The following is a 22874-nucleotide window of genomic DNA, read 5'->3' on the forward strand; positions in this document are numbered from 1 at the left end:
CCTTTCTCTGTGTAACTTACATAGTTTACCATTATGCCCTCAAGGTCCGTTTATGTTGCTGCAAATGGCAGCATTTCCTTCTTTTTATGCTGAATCGTATTCCATTACACATACTTTATTCATTCATTTGTGATGGACACTAAGGCTGTTTCCATGTCTTGGCTACGGTACATAATGGTTCAGTCAACAAGGGAGCACAGATAACACTGCAACATGGTGATTTTGTTTCATTTAGATAAATATCCAGAGTTGGGATTGCTGGATAATATGATAGTTTTATTTTTAATATTTTCAGGAACCTGCATGCTGTTTTCTGTAGGAGCTGCACCCATTCATTTACCACCAATAGTGCATAAGGGTTCCCTTTCCTGCCCATCTGTGCCACCATTTATGATTTCTTTTTTGTTGTTCTTAATATGGATTTTTTACTTTTTTGTGATTTTTCTGTTTTGTTTTCTGGGGTACAGTTTTAGAGGTTCTTTTACAATTTAGACATTATCACACTATCAGATATATAATTTGTAATTATTTTCTACCATTCAGTAAGTTGCTTTTCATGATGTCCATTGCGTCTTTCTAATGTACATACAATTTTGAGTTTCATCTATCCTGATTTTTCTATTTTTGTGCTTGTAGCCTGTGTTTTGATATTACATTGAATAAACTATTGCCAAATCCATTGTCACGAGGCTTTCCTTTGTGTTTTCTCTAGGGATTTTACACTTTTACGTCTTATATTCGCGTCCTTAAACCATTTTGAGTTAATTTTTGTATATGGTATATGATGGGTTTCAGTTATATTGTTTTGCAGGAGGATTTCTACTGACCCAGCACCATTTCTTGCTGACACTGCTCTCCTTCCACCAGGTGATCAATCAATGCAGGAAAATAAAATGACAAAATTCAACATGGCTTCTGACTTTTAAAATATCATGCAACACCCTGTGAATGGAAGGAAACTGTTACATATAATAAAGGCCCTATATGAAGTGTATACACAACTTCATTCTCCACAGGGAAAGAACAAAAGCTTTCCCTCGAAGACGAGGAATAAGACAAAGGTGCCACACTCACCACCCCCATCCGTCACAGGGGTGCAGGTCAGACCCAAAGAAATTTCACCAAAAAACTTAAATGAAGGCTCCAAATTGGAAAGGAAGACGTACAACTAGCATTGTGACACATGAAATGATCTTATACTTGGAATATATTTTACCCCATTAATTAAATGGAGTTTTCCCTTTGCAGAAGAGTTTAATGTGTGTGTGGATTTGTTTTCCGTTGTATGTGAGTTTGTGCATTCACTGGACACAGCAGTAATTTAATGCAGATCTGAGAGAACAGTTTGTGCACGTGTCTGTCCCTATGTGTGTGAGTCCATTCGTGTGTGTGTGTGTGTGTGTGTGTGTGTGTGGCCAAATTGCAGGGTAATAATATTTTCATTTCTATCTGTCACCAGTCCATCTTTTGATAATAAAAAGTTTTATTTGAGAAACTCTCCTTGTTACATGCACTTATCTCGCTTCAAGGAAATCAATTTATTCGAAGCAATTCATTCTTCATCATAAATTGAGTGTGTAACCAAATGTAGGCCCATATACTCTTCCCAGGATTCTGAAACATGGATTGACCCGAGTATATATGGGGCTTAGTTTTCGCTGGGTTATTCTGTGAGAGGCAGTGACGTAAGTCCAGGGCTTATCAGGTGTGACCTTGACTGACACTTTCAGCCCTTTGCAGGCTTCCTCCAGGCTCTTCCTGACGCTGAGAGCACTGTGCCTGTGCAGTGTTCTAATAGCTTGTCACTCAGGCATGTTTCATGCTCTTGGCCCCGAAACCTGCAGCAATAGAGCCCACACAAACCACACGTGTTTAATCACGACAGAACTGTGGGTTCACAGCAACACTACAGGACAGGGAGTGACCACAGTTATGGAAAATCATGGAGCTCAGAACGGCCAGCGTGGAGGGGCACACAGAGCACCGGATGCCCTAGAATGTCCTGGGTCACAGCTGAGAAGAGGGGAGGCCGACGTGAGGTCACTGAGCCCACAGAAGTGACTGTGCCCCCTGACGAGGTCCATGTCGGGACCACCCTGTGGGGATGCACACGCAGTGGGAATACGCCCATGAGCTGCACTTGTTCACACAGGAAGTGTGAGTGATGTGTCCACTGACCCTCCGTCTCCTAACCACAGGGAAGCTCGGACACAACAGCGGGCTCAGCCTCCTGCTCTGCCCAGGCTCACACCTCAGCCCTGGAGGCAGGAGGAGCACCGTCCGGCCAGTTCTCCCCTCCCCCTGCTCTAGGACAGGACCCCAGGGCGAGGGTCCCTTGAGGGGCATCAACACAGAGGACACTGTCTGTGGGAAGAGGGGTGTCACAGCCCAGACTCCATCCACACACTGGGCACTTCTGAAGACTTGTCTCCGGACACTCAGTCCCGAGTTGGGTCCCCATGGAGAGCAGACGTGGAGCCCACACCAGGGCTCGCTTCTCCTGCAGCACAGACTCACTCCCCTACTGCACAGACCTGAGTCTCCCATAGGTGTCAGCACCATGTGACAGCATGCAAATCTCCCCATCTCCCTCCATGGATTGAAAAGCCGAGCCCTGGCCTGGGGCAGTGACTGTGCCCCACCATGGACACGCTCTGCTCCACTCTCTTGCTGCTGACCGTCCCTTCCTGTGAGTGCTCTGGTCAGGACCTCAGGGATAGAGGGACTCCAGTTGTCGTCCAGAAGTAGCTTCACCTTTCTCGTGCTTTCTCCACAGGGGTTCTGTCCCAGGTCACCCTGCAGGAGTCGGGTCCTGGGCTGGTGAGACCCTCCCAGACCCTTACGCTGACCTGCTCCTTCTCGGGGTTCTCGCTGAGCACTACTAATATGGGTGTCGGCTGGGTCCGTCAGCCCCCGGGAAGGCCCTGGAGTGGCTCGCACACATTTGGTGGGATGATGATAAGTATTACAGCCCATCTCTGAAGAGCCGGCTCTCGATCTCCAAGGACACTTCTAGAAACCAGGTGGTCCTAACAATGACCAGCATGGACCCTGCAGACACAGCCACGTACTTCTGTGCACGGTTGGCACAGAGACACAGCCCAGGGGGCTCCTGTACAAGAACTTGGGCTGGGCCTCAGGTGGGCCCCCGTGTCGGCAGCACAGGAACGTGTGGGCACGTGGCATTTCCTGCCAGGCTCTGGGGTTCCTCCCCACCCACAGCCTCAGAGCCCCGTCTTCCCATCTCTTCTCTCCTTAGAAGACCCATGGCCCTGTGAGTGCTGCATGCAGGTGAGAGGCTGAATTCTGTTTCATCAGCAACCTGACAAGGTCAGGTACGTGGACGCAAGGTCACCCACAGGATGCTGCTGTTTCATGGGCTGCTGTCCCTGTAAGTGACAGAATACAAACAAACCCAAAGTCAAGTTTGATTAAAATGCTGGATTTCATGTTGAAGTAGCATTAGCTGATAAGAAATCCGCGTGAATTCCAGAGTTTCATATCCCAGCTTCCTTGCCATGAAGAAGGAAAAATGGTCCAAACTGCACGAATCAATAACGTACGAAATGACAGCACAGAAGGACTGTGCTCTCCTCGTGGGGTGTCTGGCAGTGGCCGTGCACAGATGATGTTCATCCGATTCACACAGGAGATGCAATGCATAAAACTTGCTCTAGGACGTGATTTTGTGCCCAGAGAGCCAGGACAGGCCACGAGAGTGATACACCCAAACCTGGAAACAGGAAGCCTAAGCTTGACTCCAGAAGCACCTGTATTACATCTGACGAGCAATCTGTCTAAAAATATACAGCAAAGCATCTCTCAATGTGTCTCAAGTTAAACTCTGTGCATGAAATTAGAATTGTCATCATTTTATGAAGATCATACAATAAAGAATCACCAGAATCTACAAATTAATAAAGAAATAAAGTGTTAACATATGTGAATGAGTGACTATGTCACCAGTTTAAGATATCAGAAAAGAAATTTTTTAGATAAATTGCAAATGATGAAATTATTTACAGGCAACTAATAATCACGAAAATTATGTTTGTCAAAGCAGGTCACACAGCCAGGCCAACTGTCAGTGCAGGGACAGTGCCCATGTGTAGCTACAGAGACGAAAGGCAAATTTGGAGTTCCTTAACACGAAATTCAGTGTGTGTGTGTGTGTGTGTGTGTGTGTGTGTGTGTGTGACTGTGTCCTACTGAAGCCCAGATGTGGAGTGGGCTTTCAGCTCCGTGAGTCTGCACCTGCAGATATAGTCAGATGTCACCTCCAAACAGAGGAACTTCAAGTAGATGAGAGGCCCCCAAAGCCCCCTGAGCTTGTGGACTCAGGACAGTATCACTGCATCTGGCAGCCCCAGGAATGGTCTCCCTGGAAGCTTCATAAGCCCCTTACTTGGGGACAACCTTCAGTGTCATTGGGAATTAGTGAGGCCAATTCACTATGTCTAGAAATGAGGTCAAAGCTTGTGGTGTCCCTGAGGGAGCATTGTGAGGTCAGGGCCCAGACATGTAACACTGGACTGGAGACGCTAGAGGTCATGCCCTGTGAGCCCTGACAGGACCCTCCCCTGCAGGGCACAGGCTGGGCTGCAGGGTGCGCTCAGGTCCCACCAGCAGGGGCTGCAGCCCCAGGAGCAGGTGGGGAGGGAACAGCGGAGGGGCTTCCTCTGAGGGCCTGGGGCTTCCTTCCTCTTTATATGAAAGAAAAAAATTTAAAACAAGGTTTCTGCAAACACTGCTGAAGTGTCTGTAAATATCTTATTCTATTGGGAAAATTTACCAAACATAATGGACAATAAAATCAAATTTAAAATGAGTTTTCCATGACTTCAAGATGTCTTACAGCAACAATCTGAATGATGAGGATGGTTTTACTAACTTGAAATTTTCGTAATTTGGGGACACACACTGACCCCAGGATTGAGACATTCAGATCAAAGCCCAGAACAGGCTCTGGTGGTCTCCGTGTCATTCAAAGGTGGGTTCTCAGTGAGGATCGCATCCTGAGGGTTGGTTCCTCACTGGGAAGACCTCTGTTTGCACAGATTCAGGGACCTGGCAGGGGACACATATCCCCCAACAGGGATTAGGACTTGGCCCCTCAGACGCCCACTGAACATGGTCCTGTGTCACTGAGTCTCTCACGTGGGCCAAGTCTTCAGCTATGAAACCCTCTGCTCATGAATATGCAAATGAGCCCAGGTGGTCGGGGTTAAATATGGACATGTCTGTGCCCTGAGAGCATCGCCCCACAGCCACACGCTCCCCGACAGACGTCCTGACAGCACAGCCCTCACCATGGACTGGAGCTGGATAGTCCTCTTCCTGGTGGCAGTGGCGACAGGTAAGGGACTCCCCAGTCCCTGGCTGATGAGGGGACCTGGGCCAGTCACAGGGGATCCACCCACTCCTGTCTCCTCCCCACAGGTGTCCACTCCGAGGTCCAGCTGGTGCAGCCTGGGGCTGAGGTGAGGAAGCCTGGGGCCTCCGTGAAGGTGTCCTGCAAGGCTTCCGGATACACCTTCACCAGCTACAACATGCACTGGGTGCGACAGGCCCCAGGACAAGGGCTTGAGTGGATGGAACGGATCTATGCAGGCAATGGTGGCACAAGCTCTGCACAGAAGTTCCAGGGCAGAGTCACTAGGACCAGGGACACATCCACCAGCACAGCCTACATGGAGCTGAGCAGTCTGAGACCTGAGGACACGGCCGTGTATTACTGTGCGAGGGACACAGTGAGATGACCCACATCCTGAGAGTGTCAGGAACCCTGAGGGACAGGGCAGCTGTGCGGGGCTGAGGAGACGACAGAGGCAGCTGGGCACAGCCACTATTTGAGTTAGGTTTATGGATATAGAGACAAAGGGACTGCTTTCATTAATTATTTTTGGAATATTTTCAGTTCTGTGTTGGCAAACCAACTCCCAGGAGGAGAAAAAAATAACTAAACTTTCTGTAGTGTTTTCTTATTTTCATGGTGTAAATATGACCATAATGGTGGATTGGAACATGACATCCTAGAACTGAGTCCTCAAAAGAAGCCAGAATCTTCTCCTTTGAGCTATTGCAGGCGGCTCCCTCTCTGTGGTCAGAGAAGATAAACTGCATTACAGTCTAAGGGTCACAGCAGGAAGCAGAATGGAGGACAGAGAACACAGAAGCCCTGACATATGTCCCCGCCCCTAATAGTCATGAGAACGCAGGCATCCACAGTCGTGTGTGGACGTGTAGGACCTGCTCGTTGGTGTCTCTGGAAACTGTCCCAAAACACCACACACGGGTTTGAAAGGCAGACTTACCCTCTTACTGTTCAGGAAAAGAGCTAAACTGGGTCTAAATATCAGTCTCCCCAGGGCTGTGTGTCTCCCAGAGGCTGCAGGGCTCCCTCCACCATCAGATCACTTCTGCCAATTCATAGTCTCCAAAGCGTGGGCATCAGTGTCCATGTAACAGGTCCTGACAGTCTCTCCATCCGAAGATTCGTCATGTATCACATTTTCAAAATTTCTTCTGTTCCTTGGGTTCAAGACCTTGATATCATAGGAACCCACCTTGGAGCAACGACAACTTCTTACACAGGGGAGATTTTTTTTCCTTCATTTGAGGACAAAATGGAGGCTCCACGTGCCCTTCTTCCTCTGGCTGCTTTTCAAGTCACTCATTCTAAATAGTTATACCCCATTGTGGGATGTCCTCGGGAGACTGCCCTTGGCCCCAACCTTTCAACCATTTCCTCCTTTGAACGACCCTGGAAGAGTCGTGTAGTGAGAGCTGGATGCTGGCTGTGGAGAGAGAGAACGGGAGGGAAGCTGAGTGCTAAGACATCTGCAAAGGAGAGAAGGAGACAGAACGAGGATGGACAAACAGGAAAGGACACTTTGCAGCTCTTTCCAGAAACCCATCAGACCAGTCCCCGTCCCTGGGGACAGGCCAGTCCAATGACACCTCTGCGTCATTGATCTGATGGAAAGTGTGAACGGTCCTTTTAACAGATTGAGTGAGATTCCGTGTGTCCCGTTCACTTTACAGAAAAGCAGCATTTTCATCAGTGACCACACAGGCTCCTCCTCTGGGTGGTCAGTGTACGGAGACTCAGGGGTTCACGTCCTGCAGTTTGCACAGTGGTGGGGAGCTCTCGTTCCATTGCCCTGGAGAGACTTAAGGTCACTTCTTCCAATTCATAGTCTCCAAAGCGTGGGAATCAGACCTTCAGCGCTGAAAAGAACTTGGACATGGGATACGCAGGTGACATCCTGCCATTCTCACCTGGCAGCTGTGTGGGGCACAACATATGAACACAGGGCCCTAAATGTGTAATGTGGCTGCTTTCTGGGTGGCGTGTGGAGGAACAGAAGGAGCCACATACCCGAATCCACGTCATCCTGACAGTTTGGGTGGGATCCCTTAATACTTTAGTCCTACACACAAAATAAAGGACCGTGGCTCACAGACAGAGTCACAGCAGAATCTGTTGTTCTCAGGATCCGAAGTATTTCATGAGTCATGTCAGTGTCTCCAGCCTCCACATGCTGTGTCAGTGTGTGAGAGCAGAATGGGTGTGAAATAGCTGCTGTAGAGGGCCTGTCGTCGGCCTGTGGCAGCTGTAAGCTGGGTCCTGCTGCCTGGCCAAGGCAGTGCACAGGTTTGGTGCACACACACACACACACACAGACACACACACATTATGGGCCACTGGGCAGCTGACTCAGGAGCAGCTGCAATAGCCGAGTCACATGGGGTGTGGTGGGTCACCAAACACCTGGTGAGCTAGCAGGCACCTGGGCCCAGAAGGTGGTGCTACAGTCACTTAGTCCCCTGGGGAAGTTTGGTTGTGCCACCTGTGGACTCAGACCACAGAGTTTGAGTGCAATGTTGTCCTGATATGTCACCAGGAACGCCCAGTGTCATATCTGCTTCCAATGCTCAGGGGATGTTTTTCTTCTGTGTCCCCCTCTGGATAAATACAGTCTCTGAGATTCTGTAGAATTCCCTGGGCCCGAGTGACTCAGCAGCAAGAGGCAGAGTGATGTCTGTGTTGTCATGGACACCACACCCTGTCTGTCACCAGCATGTCCCCAGTCCATTAGGTGTTCACATCGGCAGGAACAAAGCCTGGTGCTTTTGCGCTATTGAGGTGCCGACATAACCAGCAATAACAGTGGTTAGTTAATGTCACCAGGGTTTGGTAAACTGGCATAAGAGTGAGTTTGGTGTCTGCACAACCTGTTGAAAAAGAGATGGTTAATAAGAGCGGGACACAGGTTGAAAAGGAGTCATAGTGGAAACACAGAGAGGGAAGGTGGATAGAAAGAGACACTCACTCTCCAGACAGCCTTACAGCCAATGACTAACAAGTGTGGGAATGTTAACTCATAACAGAATGGTTTCCTACATTTTTACAGAGTGTACATGATGGTTATTTTAAGGAATAAGTGAAAGGCAAGTCTCTCGACCTATGACCTTGGGAAAGGTGTCACATGATGGTGCCATCTCCCCTGGGGCCTGGCCAGTGGACCTGGCAGTGCCAGGTTTCAGGTCACCTGCAGGGACAGGCTCCAGTGGTCTTGGGGTGAAGACCTGGGTCTATTTAGAGTGGGCTGCATGGATGCAGGAGGCCTTCCCTGTTCCTTGGACAGCAGCGCAGGTGGTCAGCAGCCCCTCGAAGGTCCTTCCCAGGGAGCTGACCGTGTGTTTTCTTCTAAAGACCTGACGGACACCTGGTCCCTGGGTCCAAAGGGATGAAAAGCCCTGCTGGTCAGAGAAGATCACACCTCTTACCTGCTGGCGACCTTCCTCACACACAGTAGGTATCTGTGCACTTAGCCCTTCACTGCATCCAATTGTTCATTAAGCTCCTATCATGTGCACTTAATCCAGGAATGGAAGGTTGACAGGTGCCAGGAGACCCTGGTTCCCTGAGCATTACTTCAATGGGATCAGTCCATGTCTCCTCGGTGTGAGTGATGTTTGCTTTTGTTGTGTTTGTCAAAGCAGGTCAGTTACCCAGGCCAAGTGTCAGTTTGGGGACACTGCCCATTGTTAGCTACAGAGACTAAAGGCAAATTTGGAGTTCCTTAGCATGAAATTCGGTGTTTGAGTGTGTGTGTGTGTGTGTGTGTGTGTGTGTGTGTGACCTACTGACGCCCAGATGTGGAGTGGGCTTTCAAATACGTGAGTCTGCATCTGCAGATATAGTCGGATGTCACCTTCAAGAAGAGGAACCTACAGGAGATAAGGGCCCCCTTCACCCACAAAGTCCCCAGAACTTCTGTGCTCAGGACTGTGTCAGTGCATCTGGCAGTCCCAGGGAAGGGGCTCCCTGGTGGTTTCATAAAGCCCTTGCTTGGGGACAATCTGCAGTGTCATTGGGGTTTAGTGACACCAATTCTGCTATGTCCAGAGATGAGGTCAAAGCTCATGGTGTCCCTGAGGGAGCATTGTGAGGTCAGGGCACAGACATTTAACACTGGACTAGAGACGCTAGAGGTCATGCCCTGTGAGCCCAGACAGGACCCTCCCCTGCAGGACACGGGCTGGGCTGCAGGGGGCGCTCAGGTCCCACCAGCAGGGGCTGCAGCCGCGGGAGTGGGAACCACCACCTGCTCCCTGCAGTTTATGTTGCTAATCTGACTGTGGGACACAGAATTAGGGCGTCTGTAAGGCTGTCACTCTCAGCACCATGTGTGTGTACACGTGGGAATTTCACTATTGAGTCCAGACCCTGTGAAGACAAACAGTTGTATTCATCAGCCCACTTATTTGGTGCTTCAATTATTATATAATTTGATCCTGACGTCGCTAGATCGATACAAACATTTTCATAATAATTGAAGTAGGTAATCAAAATGTCCCAATAAAGAAAAGCTCAGGTTTAGATGGATTCAAGGGTCAATTCTACGAATCTTCAAAGAACAATTATACGTTTCAATCAGTTCTTCTCAAAAGCTCCAAGAATTGCAAGAAGAGGAACCATTTACAAACTCATTTAGTAAGATGACCCTTACACTCACACCAAAGCCCAGCAATGACAATAAAAGAAAAGTAAATGACAGGACAACATCCCTGATGACCGTACATGCAAAAATCCACAACAATATACTAGGAAAGCTGACAGCACATTGAAAGGATCATTTACTATTAACAAGTGGAATTTATTCCTAGAATTCATGGATCGTTCAACATATGTACATCAGCAAACGTGATACACACCACATTCACAGAATGAAGGGAAAACTAAACCTTCAAATAAATATATGGGTAAAAAAGGAACAGCAGCTGAAAAAATTCAAAATCCCTCCATGATAAAAAGCCTCAACAAATTAGTCACATAAGGGATGCACCACAACTTAATAAAAACCACATATGAGAAGCCAACAGCTACCATCATGCTACACAGAGAAAATTCAAACGCTGTTCTTCTAAGATCAGGTCCCAGACAAGAGTCCCCACTGTGACAGCTTCTGTCCAACACAGAGCTGGTCAGAATCATTAGGCAAGAAAAGAGATGAAAGCGTCTAAATCAGATGGCAAGAAGTCAACTTTTCTGTGTTTATCTGTGTTCAGAGACATGATATTACTGATAGGAAACCCTAAAGACAGCAGCAGAAAACTAATAGAACTAGAAAGTGAAATCTAAAACCTGCAAGATACAAACTCCACACACACATGATCTTGTGCCTACACACCATCAACACATTAACTTTATGACTCTAGATCACGTGTGTGAACATTTCAGAGGCAAGTAACAAAGACAACTTAAAGTGGCTGAACAACAGGGAAGACCCCAACCTGATGACACGAGAAGCCTGGACGTGCGTGGCCTCTGTTGGTTAATTCAACCACTTATGTCCAAGTAGTTTTCCCCCCAGTTTTGCACATTGATACACCAGTGAGTCGGCTTCATGTTCCAGGTGACTCCCATCATGTGAGGACATGGGGACATTTTCCAGGGTCACACGCAGACAGGGAAGGGACTGGGGGTGGGAAGAGATGGTTCTTGGGAAATGAACTTCTGAAGAACCAGGAATGTACCACAGACCGTCGCTCCTGTTCCCTGACTGGCACTATGTCACATGTCACTGAGACACAGAAACCTGATGGGGAAAATAAGACTCATCGATGTGGGCGTCCATTTTCTCATATAATTGATCAGCTTCAATAGCAGGAGGTGATTTGAATTATTCAGAGGTTCTGTCATCAGTGGATAAGGAAATACAATGCTCTTTATATAACTAGTGATTTCATGATAATGGTTAATCCGTCTTAGAGATTGCCATCAGACGTTCGCTAGTTTAAAGGCACAGACGTGCAATGAACAGTGAATAAACCTCAGAGTTCTAGGGCACAGTGCCGTGAATGTAAACAGTACTGCATTATATTCACCATCTTTCTGACAGAGGACACCTGAGTTATTCCGAGCACTAAAAGGGAATAATCGTTAATGTGATAGAGGTGGTACTTATGGCTACAACGAGAATCACACTACAATATATAAAAGTATCCAATTGCCATGTTGTACACCTTAAATTTACACAATACATCAAATATATTTCAATGAAATTATTTTTAATAACTGAATTTCCATAACCTCTACTCCTTATTATTTATATGTACCTACTACAGAAAATGCCTTGTTATGACTGAGTTTCATCTCTGTCCACAACATTTGAAGCTGGTCTTACACGGGGTCTGGAGAATAAAACAGAAATGGGGACAGTGACGATGCTACATAGACAGCCCCAGACTCCAGAACTGAATACACCCCGTGGCACGGCTCTGCTTCTCTGTGGGGGTCGTGCTTCTGTTTCCCCAGTGAGCCTACAGACACTCCCGTCTCCTCAGACACTTGGTCCACTTGCTCCAGGTTCAACTCTGCTCTTAGTTTATGCTGTGAGCTCTTTACAGGGAAATAATTGTCAGACGCAACTACCTGTGTCCCCAGCCTGCACCCACCTGTGTCTATAACTCTTCCTCTGGTTGTCATGGTTGGTTCCCCTTGCTGTGGTCTGTACTGGTGACCTTCATGGCATTTCACTTTAATTTTACCCTTTCTCTATGTTTTCTATTATGATTTGTTTGCTGCCTGGTCTTTCTATGAGCATTGCAGTATGATCTTGTGTCCAGCCAGGTGGGCCTGACATCCCTGGGCATGTCCACCTGCCCTGGAGTTGGTTCAGGGGAGCGGCTGGGTCCAGTGGGAGATGTACCAGCCCAGATACGGGGGTGAATTCTTACCAGACATGTTCCTGTGAACAGATTACACTCTGTGACCATGTCCTTTATGTCAGCGTCCAACCCCGGAGCTCCCTACATGGAAGGAGGACATGCAAATAGGGGCCCCTCTGCTGATGAAAACCAGCCCAGCCCTGACCCTGCAGCTGTGGGACAGGAGCCCCAGCCCCGGGATCCCCAGGTGTCCCCATTCCGTGATCAGGACTGAGCACAGACGACACACCATGGAGTTTGGGCTCAGCTGGGTTTTCCTTGTTGCTGTTTTAAGAGGTAATTTATGGAGAACAGGAGACTCTGAGTATGTGAGAGAATGTGAGTGAGAGAAACAGTGCATATGTGACAGTTTCCTGACCAGGAAGTCTCTGTGTTTGCAGGTGTCCAGTGTGAGGTACAGCTGGTGGAGTCTGGGGGAGGCTTGGTGCAGCCTGGGGGGTCTCTGTGACTCTCCTGTGCAGCCTCTGGATTCACCTTCAGTAGCTACTGGATGAACTGGGTCCGCTAGGCTCCAGGGAAGGGGCTGGAATGGGTCTCACGTATTAAACCTGATGGAAGTGAGAAAAACTACGCCGACTCCGTGAAGGGCCGATTCACCATCTCCAGAGACAACGCCAAGAACACGCTGTATCTGCAAATGACCAGCCTGAGAGCCGAGGACACGGCCGTGTATTACTGTGCGAGGGACACAGTGAGGGGAAGTCAGTGTGAGCCCAGACACAAACCTCCCTGCAGGGGCCAGGGGGGCTGGGCTGCAGGGGGCGCTCAGGACACCAGGGGGCGCTCGGGACACCAGGGGGCGCACGGGACACCAGGGGGCGCTCAGGACACCAGGGGGCACTCGGGACACCAGGGGGCGCTCGGGACACCAGGGGGCGCTCAGGACACCAGGGGGCACTCGGGACACCAGGGGGCACTCGGGACACCAGGGGGCGCTCAGGACACCAGGGGGCGCTCGGGACACCAGGGGCTACTAGAACTCCTACCAGGCACTCAGAACACCAGGAGGTTTTCAGAACCAGCACGGCTCCTCAGGACCACCAATGGGCACTCTGCACCACCAGAGACACTGTACCACCAGGGGCACCCAGGACCCACTGGGTACAGGGAGGAATCCCAGGAGCAGGTGCCGATGGTGTTTAAGGGTTCGTTTCCTGTCAGGGTCTGGGATTTCCTCTGCATATAGCAGTTTCCTCCTGGGAACCTCTCTTGCTTCATGATTCTGTGTTTACCTCTTCAGTGTCCGAATCATAGAGGTTTGTTGTAATAGGAGGAAAACATTCTCACATGTACACACAATATGGCCGCTTACACCCACTTACTTATTGGGTGAATACCAGTGAGTCAGCACATCTTCTGCCCTAAGTCACCTACACCCAGAAAGAGGCTCTGCTGGTCTGAACAGTGAAGCACAGCACCACACAGCTCCTGGTCCAAGCCGGCAGCAGGGCAACGTGTGTGCTGGGCTTCAGGTAACAGAGACCATAAACCCAAAGCCAGAGAAGAAAGACTCCCAAGGGTGGAGCTCATTGACTCGGCACCATGCTCGTGGCACCAATAGTAGTTGAAACCACGCAGATGAAAAGGGATCCCACCACAACTGATTACGTCACACACACGCACACTCACACACACGCACTGTGAAAGGTTTGTCACCTCCATCATTGAGGTGTCTGTTGAGAGCAGGGCCGGTCTTCCAGCAGGTCAGAAACACTTCGGTAGATCCAGCAAAGGAGACTGGCTCAGGGTTTTTATTGTGATTCAGTTGTGAGGGACAGGGCGGGTCCTGCTCACAGGAGGGGCTTGTGTGGTTTCAAACTCCCACCTGCAACAAACAAGGGAGAGCCCGTGCTTTCTCCTCAGATTTCACACATGTGCACAGAGGGAGAAGAGGGAGGAATGAACCTTAATGTGTTAGTGTCGAACATCACAAAATAGAGTCTGACTACTTACTCCACTTAACAACTATACCAAATGAGCGAAGAGGGGATAATGACCATTATGAGTGGGAAACAATTCTATTTCACAGAAAACGGGAATGATTACATGTAAGTAATAGCAGCAGCAGCAGCAACAACAACGACAACAGAGATAGAAATCTTCGTCCACAGTCTGAAGTGGAAACTCTCCACGATCCAAGGTCATCAACTTGTTCTTAAAACTCTGGTCAGCTTCTGCTTCCAGACATGACAAGCTTCCGCAGGATCTATGCAGGTCCTGTTGGAGGCGCTCTATTACAGTAACCTTCCCATTGGGTCAAATTATGAATTGAGCCTTTAGTTGCTTCTATGGGCCAAATGTTTGTGTCCCACTAAAATTCACTCATTGAACCCTAATGCCCAATGTGATGGTGGTAGCAGGTGGGGCCACTGGAAGTGCGTAGGTCATGGGATGGAGCCCTCTTGAATGGGGTTAGTGACCTGACAACAGAGGACTGAGAAGGCCCCTTGCCCCATCCACTCTCTGAGATTACAGTGAAAACAGAACCGTCCAGGATGTGGCTCTCACCAGACATCAAATCTCCCAGCACTCTCACCTTGGATTTCACAGATTCCAGACCTGTGAGAAATACATTCCTGTTGTTCATAAACCACCCAGTGTGTGCTACTTTCACACACCACCTGGAACGGATCCAGACTGTGGTGCGATACGACAGCCACGATTGACTTCTGGGAGTTTAACTGCTGCATCTGTTGTTAAAAGTACGTCGTGAGTTTCCTCCCAGTCATGTTCAAGGAGTTTTTCTCTGACGTTTCTTTCAATAAAACCAAAAGTCCTGGTTAAAGATCACAGGAGGCTGCAAACAGAAGTAATGGAATGGAAGCCTTAGAAGTGGGTATAATCCATGAACCCTCCCAAGATTGTAGCACATCTGTGTGCCGCAAGGTAGCGCTGTACTGGGGGTAAAACCCACAAATTCATGGTCCTGCCAGTAACCCAGCCACAGGGAGATTACTGGTGCGTTCTTGAAGTACTGGACATTAAGTCCACTACCGAGGACCTTTAGCCAAGGGGCTTAACTGTTGATCAGGTTTGGTCATTTTAATTTAAAGGTGTCCTGTTTTCCAGAGATTGTGCACAGTAATGGCAGTGTGGTATCTGAGTGACAGCACCGTACAGCGGGTTGAGCAGTGGCTCATGGAATGTGTGCACCTCAGTCACTTGATATAAATGTCGGTAAGTCACTGAGGCAGGATGGATGACGAGACCAGGAGCTGAGAACATCTAGGAAAGTTAAAATGCTCTGTGTGCGTTTATTCCTTCTTTCCACTGTCCTCCTCTGCTCTGAAGCATCTCAGTCCACAGAGGCACAAAGGCACTGACTGTATGTTGAAAACACAGGGAGCACCCCTTGCAGTGCCCACCGGCCACCAGCCCCGGGGTGCTGCAGATGGTGACTAACCTCCCTGCACTTTGACGTGTGGACAAGGACACAGGGGGAGTTCATCCTCAGTGGGAAAATCACGGAACACTGTACATGAGGAATGTCTTTGTAAATTAAAGCTTGTGTCAAGACTGGTGGTATGTTTAACACCCTCGGTGATAACTCCACAGCACACAGACTAACCAGCCCCTAGAAAAGCCTGGCTTTCACAGGGCGGGGCTTGTCTCTCCGAGTCCATGGAGGACCGTCCCCCAGTGGCTCCACTTCTCTGTCCCTAAGAGGAGGAGGACATGCAAATGAGGTGCCCCGGGTGCTGATAAACCCAGCCCAGCCCCTGTGCCCGCAGCTCTGGGACAGCAGCCCCAGCCCCAGGGTCTCTGCAGTTTCCATTTGCTCCAGAAGTTAACCCAGGGGAAGCATCATGAAGTTTTGGCTGAGCTGGGCTCTCACATTGACCATTTTATATGGTAACATAATGGAGAAACTGGGGGCCTGTGTGTGTGTGTGTGTGTGTGTGTGTGTGTGTGTCTATTCTCCTAAGCACAGTGTCTCTTGTCTGCAGGTGTCCAGTGTGAGGTGCAGCTGGTGGAGTCTGGGGGGAATCTGAGACCTCCTGGGGGGTCTCTGCGACTCTCCTGCAAAGGCTCTGGATTCACGTTCAGTGACTATTATATAGACTGGATCCGCCAGACTCCAGGAAAGGGCCTGGAGTGGGTAGGTTTCATTAGAAACAAAGCTAATGGCCAAACAACAGAATACGCTGCATCTGTGAAAGGCAGATTCACCATCTCGAGAGATGATTCGAAGAGCACTGCTTATCTACAAATGGAGAGTCTGAGAGCCGAGGACACGGCCGTGTATTACTGTGCGAGGGACACATTGAGAGGAAGTCAGTGTGAGCCCAGACACAAACCTCCCTGCAGGGGACAGGGGGTTTGGCTGCAGGGGGCGCTCAGGACACCAGGGGGCGCTCAGGACACACCCAGCACAGCCACCAGCCCCAGGAGCAGGTGTGGTCCTGATTGGGAAAGCAATTTTCTGTTGGGAACAGAGATTTCCTCTGAAATTTCTCAGCTGCCCTCAGGGACAAGACTTCGACCATCTTTGTGACTCTAATGTCTCTTATTCTCAGCAGCCAACACACAAAGTGGAAACTGTTTGCAATGACATTTCACCAGTCACTGGGGCCTTTCCTGCACCGAATTCCTGTGTGTCCTGGTTGTCACAGAAAGACCATCCTGAGGGCTCTCGTCTCCCCTGTGGTTAGGAAACATCTCCCACACAGAGAGACCCCAGCACTGTCCAGGCCCCTGTGTGCTGAGCTCAGGCTCTCTGCCCCCCACATGCCCACGGTGTCCCCACAGGGGCCCATACTTCACACAGGCACACTTGGCTGCACGGGGGAGAAGCCCCCCAGGACCTCTAGATCCTTGAACTCTGTAGTACCCACAATATTTCAATGGCAAACTCTAGGTCTTGATTTACGCAAGTGGATATTGTAACACACACCAGTGTTTCTGTCTGCCGTCTACTGTCCTAATTCTCACTCACTCTGTCCCAGACCCTGAGCCCATGGGGCTGGAGCTCTGCTCACACTCCCAGCTCTGCCCACAGTACCCGTCACAGAAGGGAGGTCCAGTAAATACGTGGGCATTCACGTGCCCCCATGTCATCTAATCCATCTAACATGTGTGTCCATTTGTGGACACCCCAGGGCAGGATACACTCAGGTGGTTTGAAGGTGGCCCTGCTGAGCCCACGTGTCTTGGAAACATATGACTCATGGTGACACAGGCACTATTGCAGGACAGGCCTGTGTCAGGTGGGGACACAGCTGAAAGGCACCACAAACAAGTCAGAAGCTTCATGACACAGGACACCCCAGTGGACCACATTTAGAGAGAATCACTGTGGACACCTCATGGGTGGCTCTGTCAAGACACTGGTCAGGGAACACAGTAGGTGTGTTGGTCACTTCTCATGTCACAGTGACCAGTCCATGTGCAGAGTCAGATATTCGTGAGCTAAAGTTATGGGAAAGACGTGAAGTAGGACTGACAGGGAACCCACAACTGAAAGATTGTTTAGGACATTGAATTAAAAACATAGCAAAGGCATATGAGCTGAGTGTACTTAAGGAGTTGTACAAACAATAGCGAGGAATTGAGTATTACTCTCAGTACATTCATTTTAAATATTGTTTTCTCACTTTATATTCACTCACATTCCCTGAAAGTTTCAATCAATTTGATTGTAGAATTAAAGAAATAGCTACAAAAAAATGAACATATAGAGGGTGCCAAAAAATATATACACATTTTAAGAAAGGAAAAAAGTGTATTAAAATTGTCATACGCAACATATACCAATGACAAAAGATGAATACAAGTCATGTGTATACATATTGTGTCCGAGCCTGCCGACGAGACGAACGGTTCCTGAAGTGGGGAGTGAGGATTGAGAAAAAAGTAGACAAGAGACAAAGATGGGATCGGGAGGGCGAGCAGTTCTGACTAGACTGCTTCGCCTGCTTGATTTTTCAGCTTTCTTTTATACAGACAGAAACAAGAAGGTTACATAAAGCGGCTGAGGCAGCAAGTACAGATTAGTTATGTTTTTTCAAAGTTTGACCCTGACTGTCTTTACCTTTTTGATAATTCCTCATCCCCAGAACAGCAGGTGTCTGTCTGTTCTTTATGCTTATGGGAGTTCCCCTCAGCGATCCTCCCAACCTCTGCTTGTAGTTACATTTTCTTAACGCTTGACGCTCCAGCTCCCCACAATATTGGTACTCCCGATATATCAAACCAAACAGCTATCGTCGAATTTTTACAATTAGAAAGGATTGTAAGTGCTGAAAGGTGTTCTCATCATCTGTCTTCATATCCTATTCTCTTTTATGAGAAAAACATTGAGCTTAGATGTCAGTCTTTCATCCCAAACTCTTTGATGGAAGGAAAGAATCACGACAACGTGCCTGCCTCATGCAGCCTGTGTGGCTCAGCGTGACCACTAGGGGACAGGTCACTTCCACAGTCCTGCACCAGGACACCTGGTGGGGCGACCCCAATTTACTAGTACAAGAAAAAGACAAGATTTATTCTTGCAGAACGAGGCTAAAGATGTGGGAGTTGTTTTGAAGCCATTCAACGGAAGAGAACTGAAAAACAGGATTTGTGCATTACTGAGAGTGTCTGCTGTGCTCTCAGTGTCACTAAATTCTTAAACTTTAACAAGGGCCCCTCACACTGATTTGCACGGGGCCCTGACATGGCACAGGAGGTCTGCTGGTGACTTTGGCTTTAGACCCACGTAAAGGTCTTTGCTGTAAGGCCTCACCATACTTAGGAATTCATCCATTCAGAGGGGTCGATGTAGGTGGGTGTGATCACAAATGCAGAGATTTCTTATTTAGGGAGCCACGTGTGTTTGGATTTCTTTCTGGGATTCCTGGCCGGAGAGACTAAGGAGCATCTGAGCTTCCCACAGAAGTGGCCTCTCGTTACTCTGAAGAACATTTCTGTAGGTCATGAGCACATATCCCTGAGTCATCAGTGACCCCACAGCCGACACACACATGTCCCTGACGTCCATCAGAAAGGGATGGGGGGTCCCCAGTCCTCAGACCAGGATGTGGGCTTCCTGGGACCTACAGATGATTGACATGGAGACAAAGATCTGTCTGCAGCCCTTCTCAGGATGCTCCAGAATCCAACGCTGCCAAGTGTCCTGTTATTTTAGTTACTACTGAAGAGTTTCTGAAAGTGGGAAGAGACTTGTGATGTGGCTACAATAATCAAGACTGTGTGGCATTGGTGGAGGGAGAGACACACATCACTGGAGCAGAATACGTGGGACCTTGGATAAGCCAAGGGTTTCCTGATGTGACACAGACAGTACAGCCCTTAGGAAAGTGATAAGAAATAGGACTTAGGAAAGGACAGGTTTTTATTTCAGGATTATGTTTCCACCAAAGTTGATAAAAATATTATTATATCTTGATTATGTCTATAAATATTTTGTAACTAAGTAGATTTAGTCTGTTCACTGTCAGGATGTGGCTGCACATAATGCTAATCACGTTAATGATTATTACAAATACACATAAGTTTTAAAACCTGGTGATCTACTCAACTAGTCCAGCATTTACTTTATACTCAGAGAAGTAGGGCTTGACTTTGACCATTTTCAATGTGTCTTATAGACCATGGGCTCTTTCATCCCAGACTCAGAGGCTGTATGAATTCAAGAGAAGAGACCCCACTGGGCCCCATAAGGACCAGGGGAGCCTGACTCAGTCCCTCCCACTTATAGGAACAGGCTGCCCCACATGCAAATTTCTCCTCAGGCTCCAGGGTAAAACCCTCCTGGGGCTGTGAGCTCCCAGCTCTCTCCTCACACAGGCCTGAGGTCTCTGGGGAAGGCAGAGCTGTGGTCTAGAAGAAGATGACACTGCTGGGTCTTCTCCTGTGCCTGGTGACAGCCCCCCAAGGTGAGGGTCTCAGGTGTCAGACACGGGTCTGTGGGATGGATGTGACTGCACGTGAGTGACAGACTGATTCTCCTTGTCCCCAGGTGTCCTGTCCCAGGTGCAGCTGCAGGAGTCGGGCCCAGGACTGGTGAAGCCCTCGCAGACCCTGTCCCTCACCTGCGCTGTCTCTGGATTCTCCATCACAACCAGTTATTACTACTGGAGCTGGATCCGGCAGCCCCCGGGGAAGGGACTGGAGTGGATCGGGTACATATGTTGTGGTAACATTTACTACAGCCCGTCCCTCAAGAGCCGCACCTCTATCTCCAGAGACACATCCAAGAACCAGTTCTCCATGCAGCTGATATCTGTCACCACCGAGGACACGGCCGTGTATTACTGTGCGAGGGACACAGTGAGGGGAAGTCAGTGTGAGCCCAGACACAAACCTCCCTGCAGGGGACAGAGGGGAGGGCTGCAGGGGGTGCTCAGGACACCAGGGGGCGCTCAGGACACCAGGGGGCGCTCAGGACACCAGGGGGCGCTCAAGAGTGACAGGGAGCAGGTGTGCACCTGGGTGGGGAAGGCGCTCTTTATTTGGAGCAAGGATTTCCTTTCAAAGAGCTCAGCAGCCCCCAGGGACAACACTTTCTTCTTCTCTGTGGATTGTTTTCTCATATTCTCACTGCAGACAAGTGAAACACGGACACTGCCTGTTTGCAGATGACATATCAGTGACTGGGGACAACCTCTTCACCAAGTTACTGTGTATCATCTAATTATTTCTTGATAAAGTGACCACCCTGAAGACTCACCTCTTCCCTGTGGCTGGGAAACACTTTACACAAAGACAGACACCAGCAAAGTCCAGGTCCCTGTGAAGTGGGCTCAGACTCTCTGCCCCCCACATGCCCACGCTGTCCCCACATGGGCACCTCCTTCCCACAGGCACACAGGCCCCACGGGATCATGTTCAGCCTCCAGGACCTCCACCCCCACGGTCTCTGTCCTCCCTACGTCTTGTCAGCCTCTCATTCCTCATTTACTCGGGTGGAGGTTGAAAGCCACCCCAACATCACCTTCTGTCACCTGCTGTCCTAACTCTCACTCACTCTGTCCCAGACCCTGAGCTCCATGGGGCTGGAGCTCTGCTCACACTCCCAGCTCTGCCCACAGTACCCGTCACAGAAGGAGGTCCAGTAAATACGTGGGCATTCACGTGTCCCCATGTCATCTAATCCATCTAACATGTGTGTCCATTTGTGGACACCCCAGGGCAGGTTACACTCACTGTGTCTGAAGGGGGCCCTGCTGAGCCCGCATGTCTTGGGAACACATGACTCATGGTGACACAGGCACTATTGCAGGACAGGCCTGTGTCAGGTGGGGACACAGCTGGCTGCTGACCTCCAGGCACCACTAGCAAGTCAGAAGCGTTATGACACAGGACACCCCAATGGACCACATTTAGAGAGAATCACGGTGAACACCTCATGGGTGGCTCTGTCGAGACACTGGTCAGGGAGCACAGTGGGTGTGTTGGTCACTTCTCATGTCACAGTGACCAGTCCATGTGCAGAGTCAGATATTTGTGAGCTACAGTTATGGGAAAGACATGCAGTAGGACTGACAGCAAACCCACCACTGAAAGATTGTTTAGGACATTGAATTAAAAATATAGCAAAGGCTTGTGAGCTGAGCGTACTTAAGGAGTTGTACAAACAATAGCGAAGAATTGAGTATTACTCTCAGTACATATTTTTTTAATATTGTTTTCTCACTTTATATTCACTCACATTCTCTAAAAGTTTCAATCAATTTGATTGTAGAATTAAATAAGTAGCTACAAAAAATGAACATATAGAGGGTGCCAAAACCATATATACACATTTTAAGAAAGAAAAAAGTGTATTAAAATTGTGATACTCAACATATACCAATAACAAAAGATGAATACAAGTCATGTGTGTACATTTTGGTACCCCCAATATATCAAACCAAACAGCTATCTTCAAATTATTACAATTAAAAAGAACTGTGAGTGCTAAGGGTGTTCTCATCATCTGTCTCCATATCCAATTCTCTTCTTTGAGCAAAACCGACCTTAGATGTCAGCCTTTCATCTCAAACTCTTTGATGGAAGGAAAGAATCATGATAATGTGCCTGCCTCATGCAGCTGTGTGGCTCCGCGTGACCACCAGGGGACAGGTCACATCCACCATCCTGCACCAGGACACCTGGTGGGATGAGTCCAATTTGGTATCACAAGAAAAAGAGACAATCTGTTCTTCCAGAATGAGGCTAAATGTGTGGCAATCGTTTTGAAGCAATTCATTGGAAGCAAACTGAAAAACAGGATTTGTGCATTACTGAGAGTGAATGCTGTGCTCTTGTCGTGTCCAGTGCAACACAGGCAGTGAACGAACAAGAAGGGGTGGCAAAGGGTTAAGAAAGAAACAGATTTCAGGTGTACAATTCTGTATTAAATCATCTGTAAATCCCATTGTGTGTTCATCACCCACAGTCAGTTCTCCTTCCATCACCATATATTTGATCCCCCTTACCCTCATCTCCCACCCCCCACCCCCCGTGCCCTCTGGTAACCACTAAACTATTGTCTGTGTCTATGAGTTTCTGTTTCTCATTTGTTTGTCTTGTTCTTTTGTTGTTTTTGGTTTATATACCACATATCAGTGAAATCACATGGTTCTCTGCTTTTTCTGTCTGACTTATTTCGCTCAGCATTACACTCTCAAGATCCATCCATGTTGTCACAA

At 48.6% G+C, this 22874-nt stretch overlaps 3 gene segments (V, D, J or C); all 3 read left to right on the top strand.

Annotated features, from left to right (window-relative positions):
- The first annotated feature begins 5272 nt into the window (after positions 1-5272).
- Positions 5273-5759, top strand: LOC109439716 (immunoglobulin heavy variable 1-3). The segment is given in 2 exon segments: positions 5273-5356; positions 5440-5759. Coding segments are annotated over 2 exon segments (366 nt in total).
- A 6630-nt stretch (positions 5760-12389) lies between these two features.
- The window catches only part of LOC109455542 (immunoglobulin heavy constant epsilon), a 144166-nt gene continuing 133681 nt past the window's right edge, over positions 12390-22874 (top strand). The window contains 1 exon segment of the C gene segment in view: positions 12390-12516. Coding sequence covers positions 12471-12516 — 46 coding nt within the window.
- The window catches only part of LOC109455538 (immunoglobulin heavy variable 4-38-2), a 26343-nt gene continuing 23479 nt past the window's right edge, over positions 20011-22874 (top strand). Inside the window, 1 exon segment of the V gene segment in view lies at positions 20011-20117. Within this exon segment, the coding sequence occupies positions 20072-20117 (46 nt within the window).

The sequence above is a fragment of the Rhinolophus sinicus genome, linkage group LG03, assembly GCF_036562045.2.
Source record: "Rhinolophus sinicus isolate RSC01 linkage group LG03, ASM3656204v1, whole genome shotgun sequence".
NCBI lineage: Eukaryota > Metazoa > Chordata > Mammalia > Chiroptera > Rhinolophidae > Rhinolophus > Rhinolophus sinicus.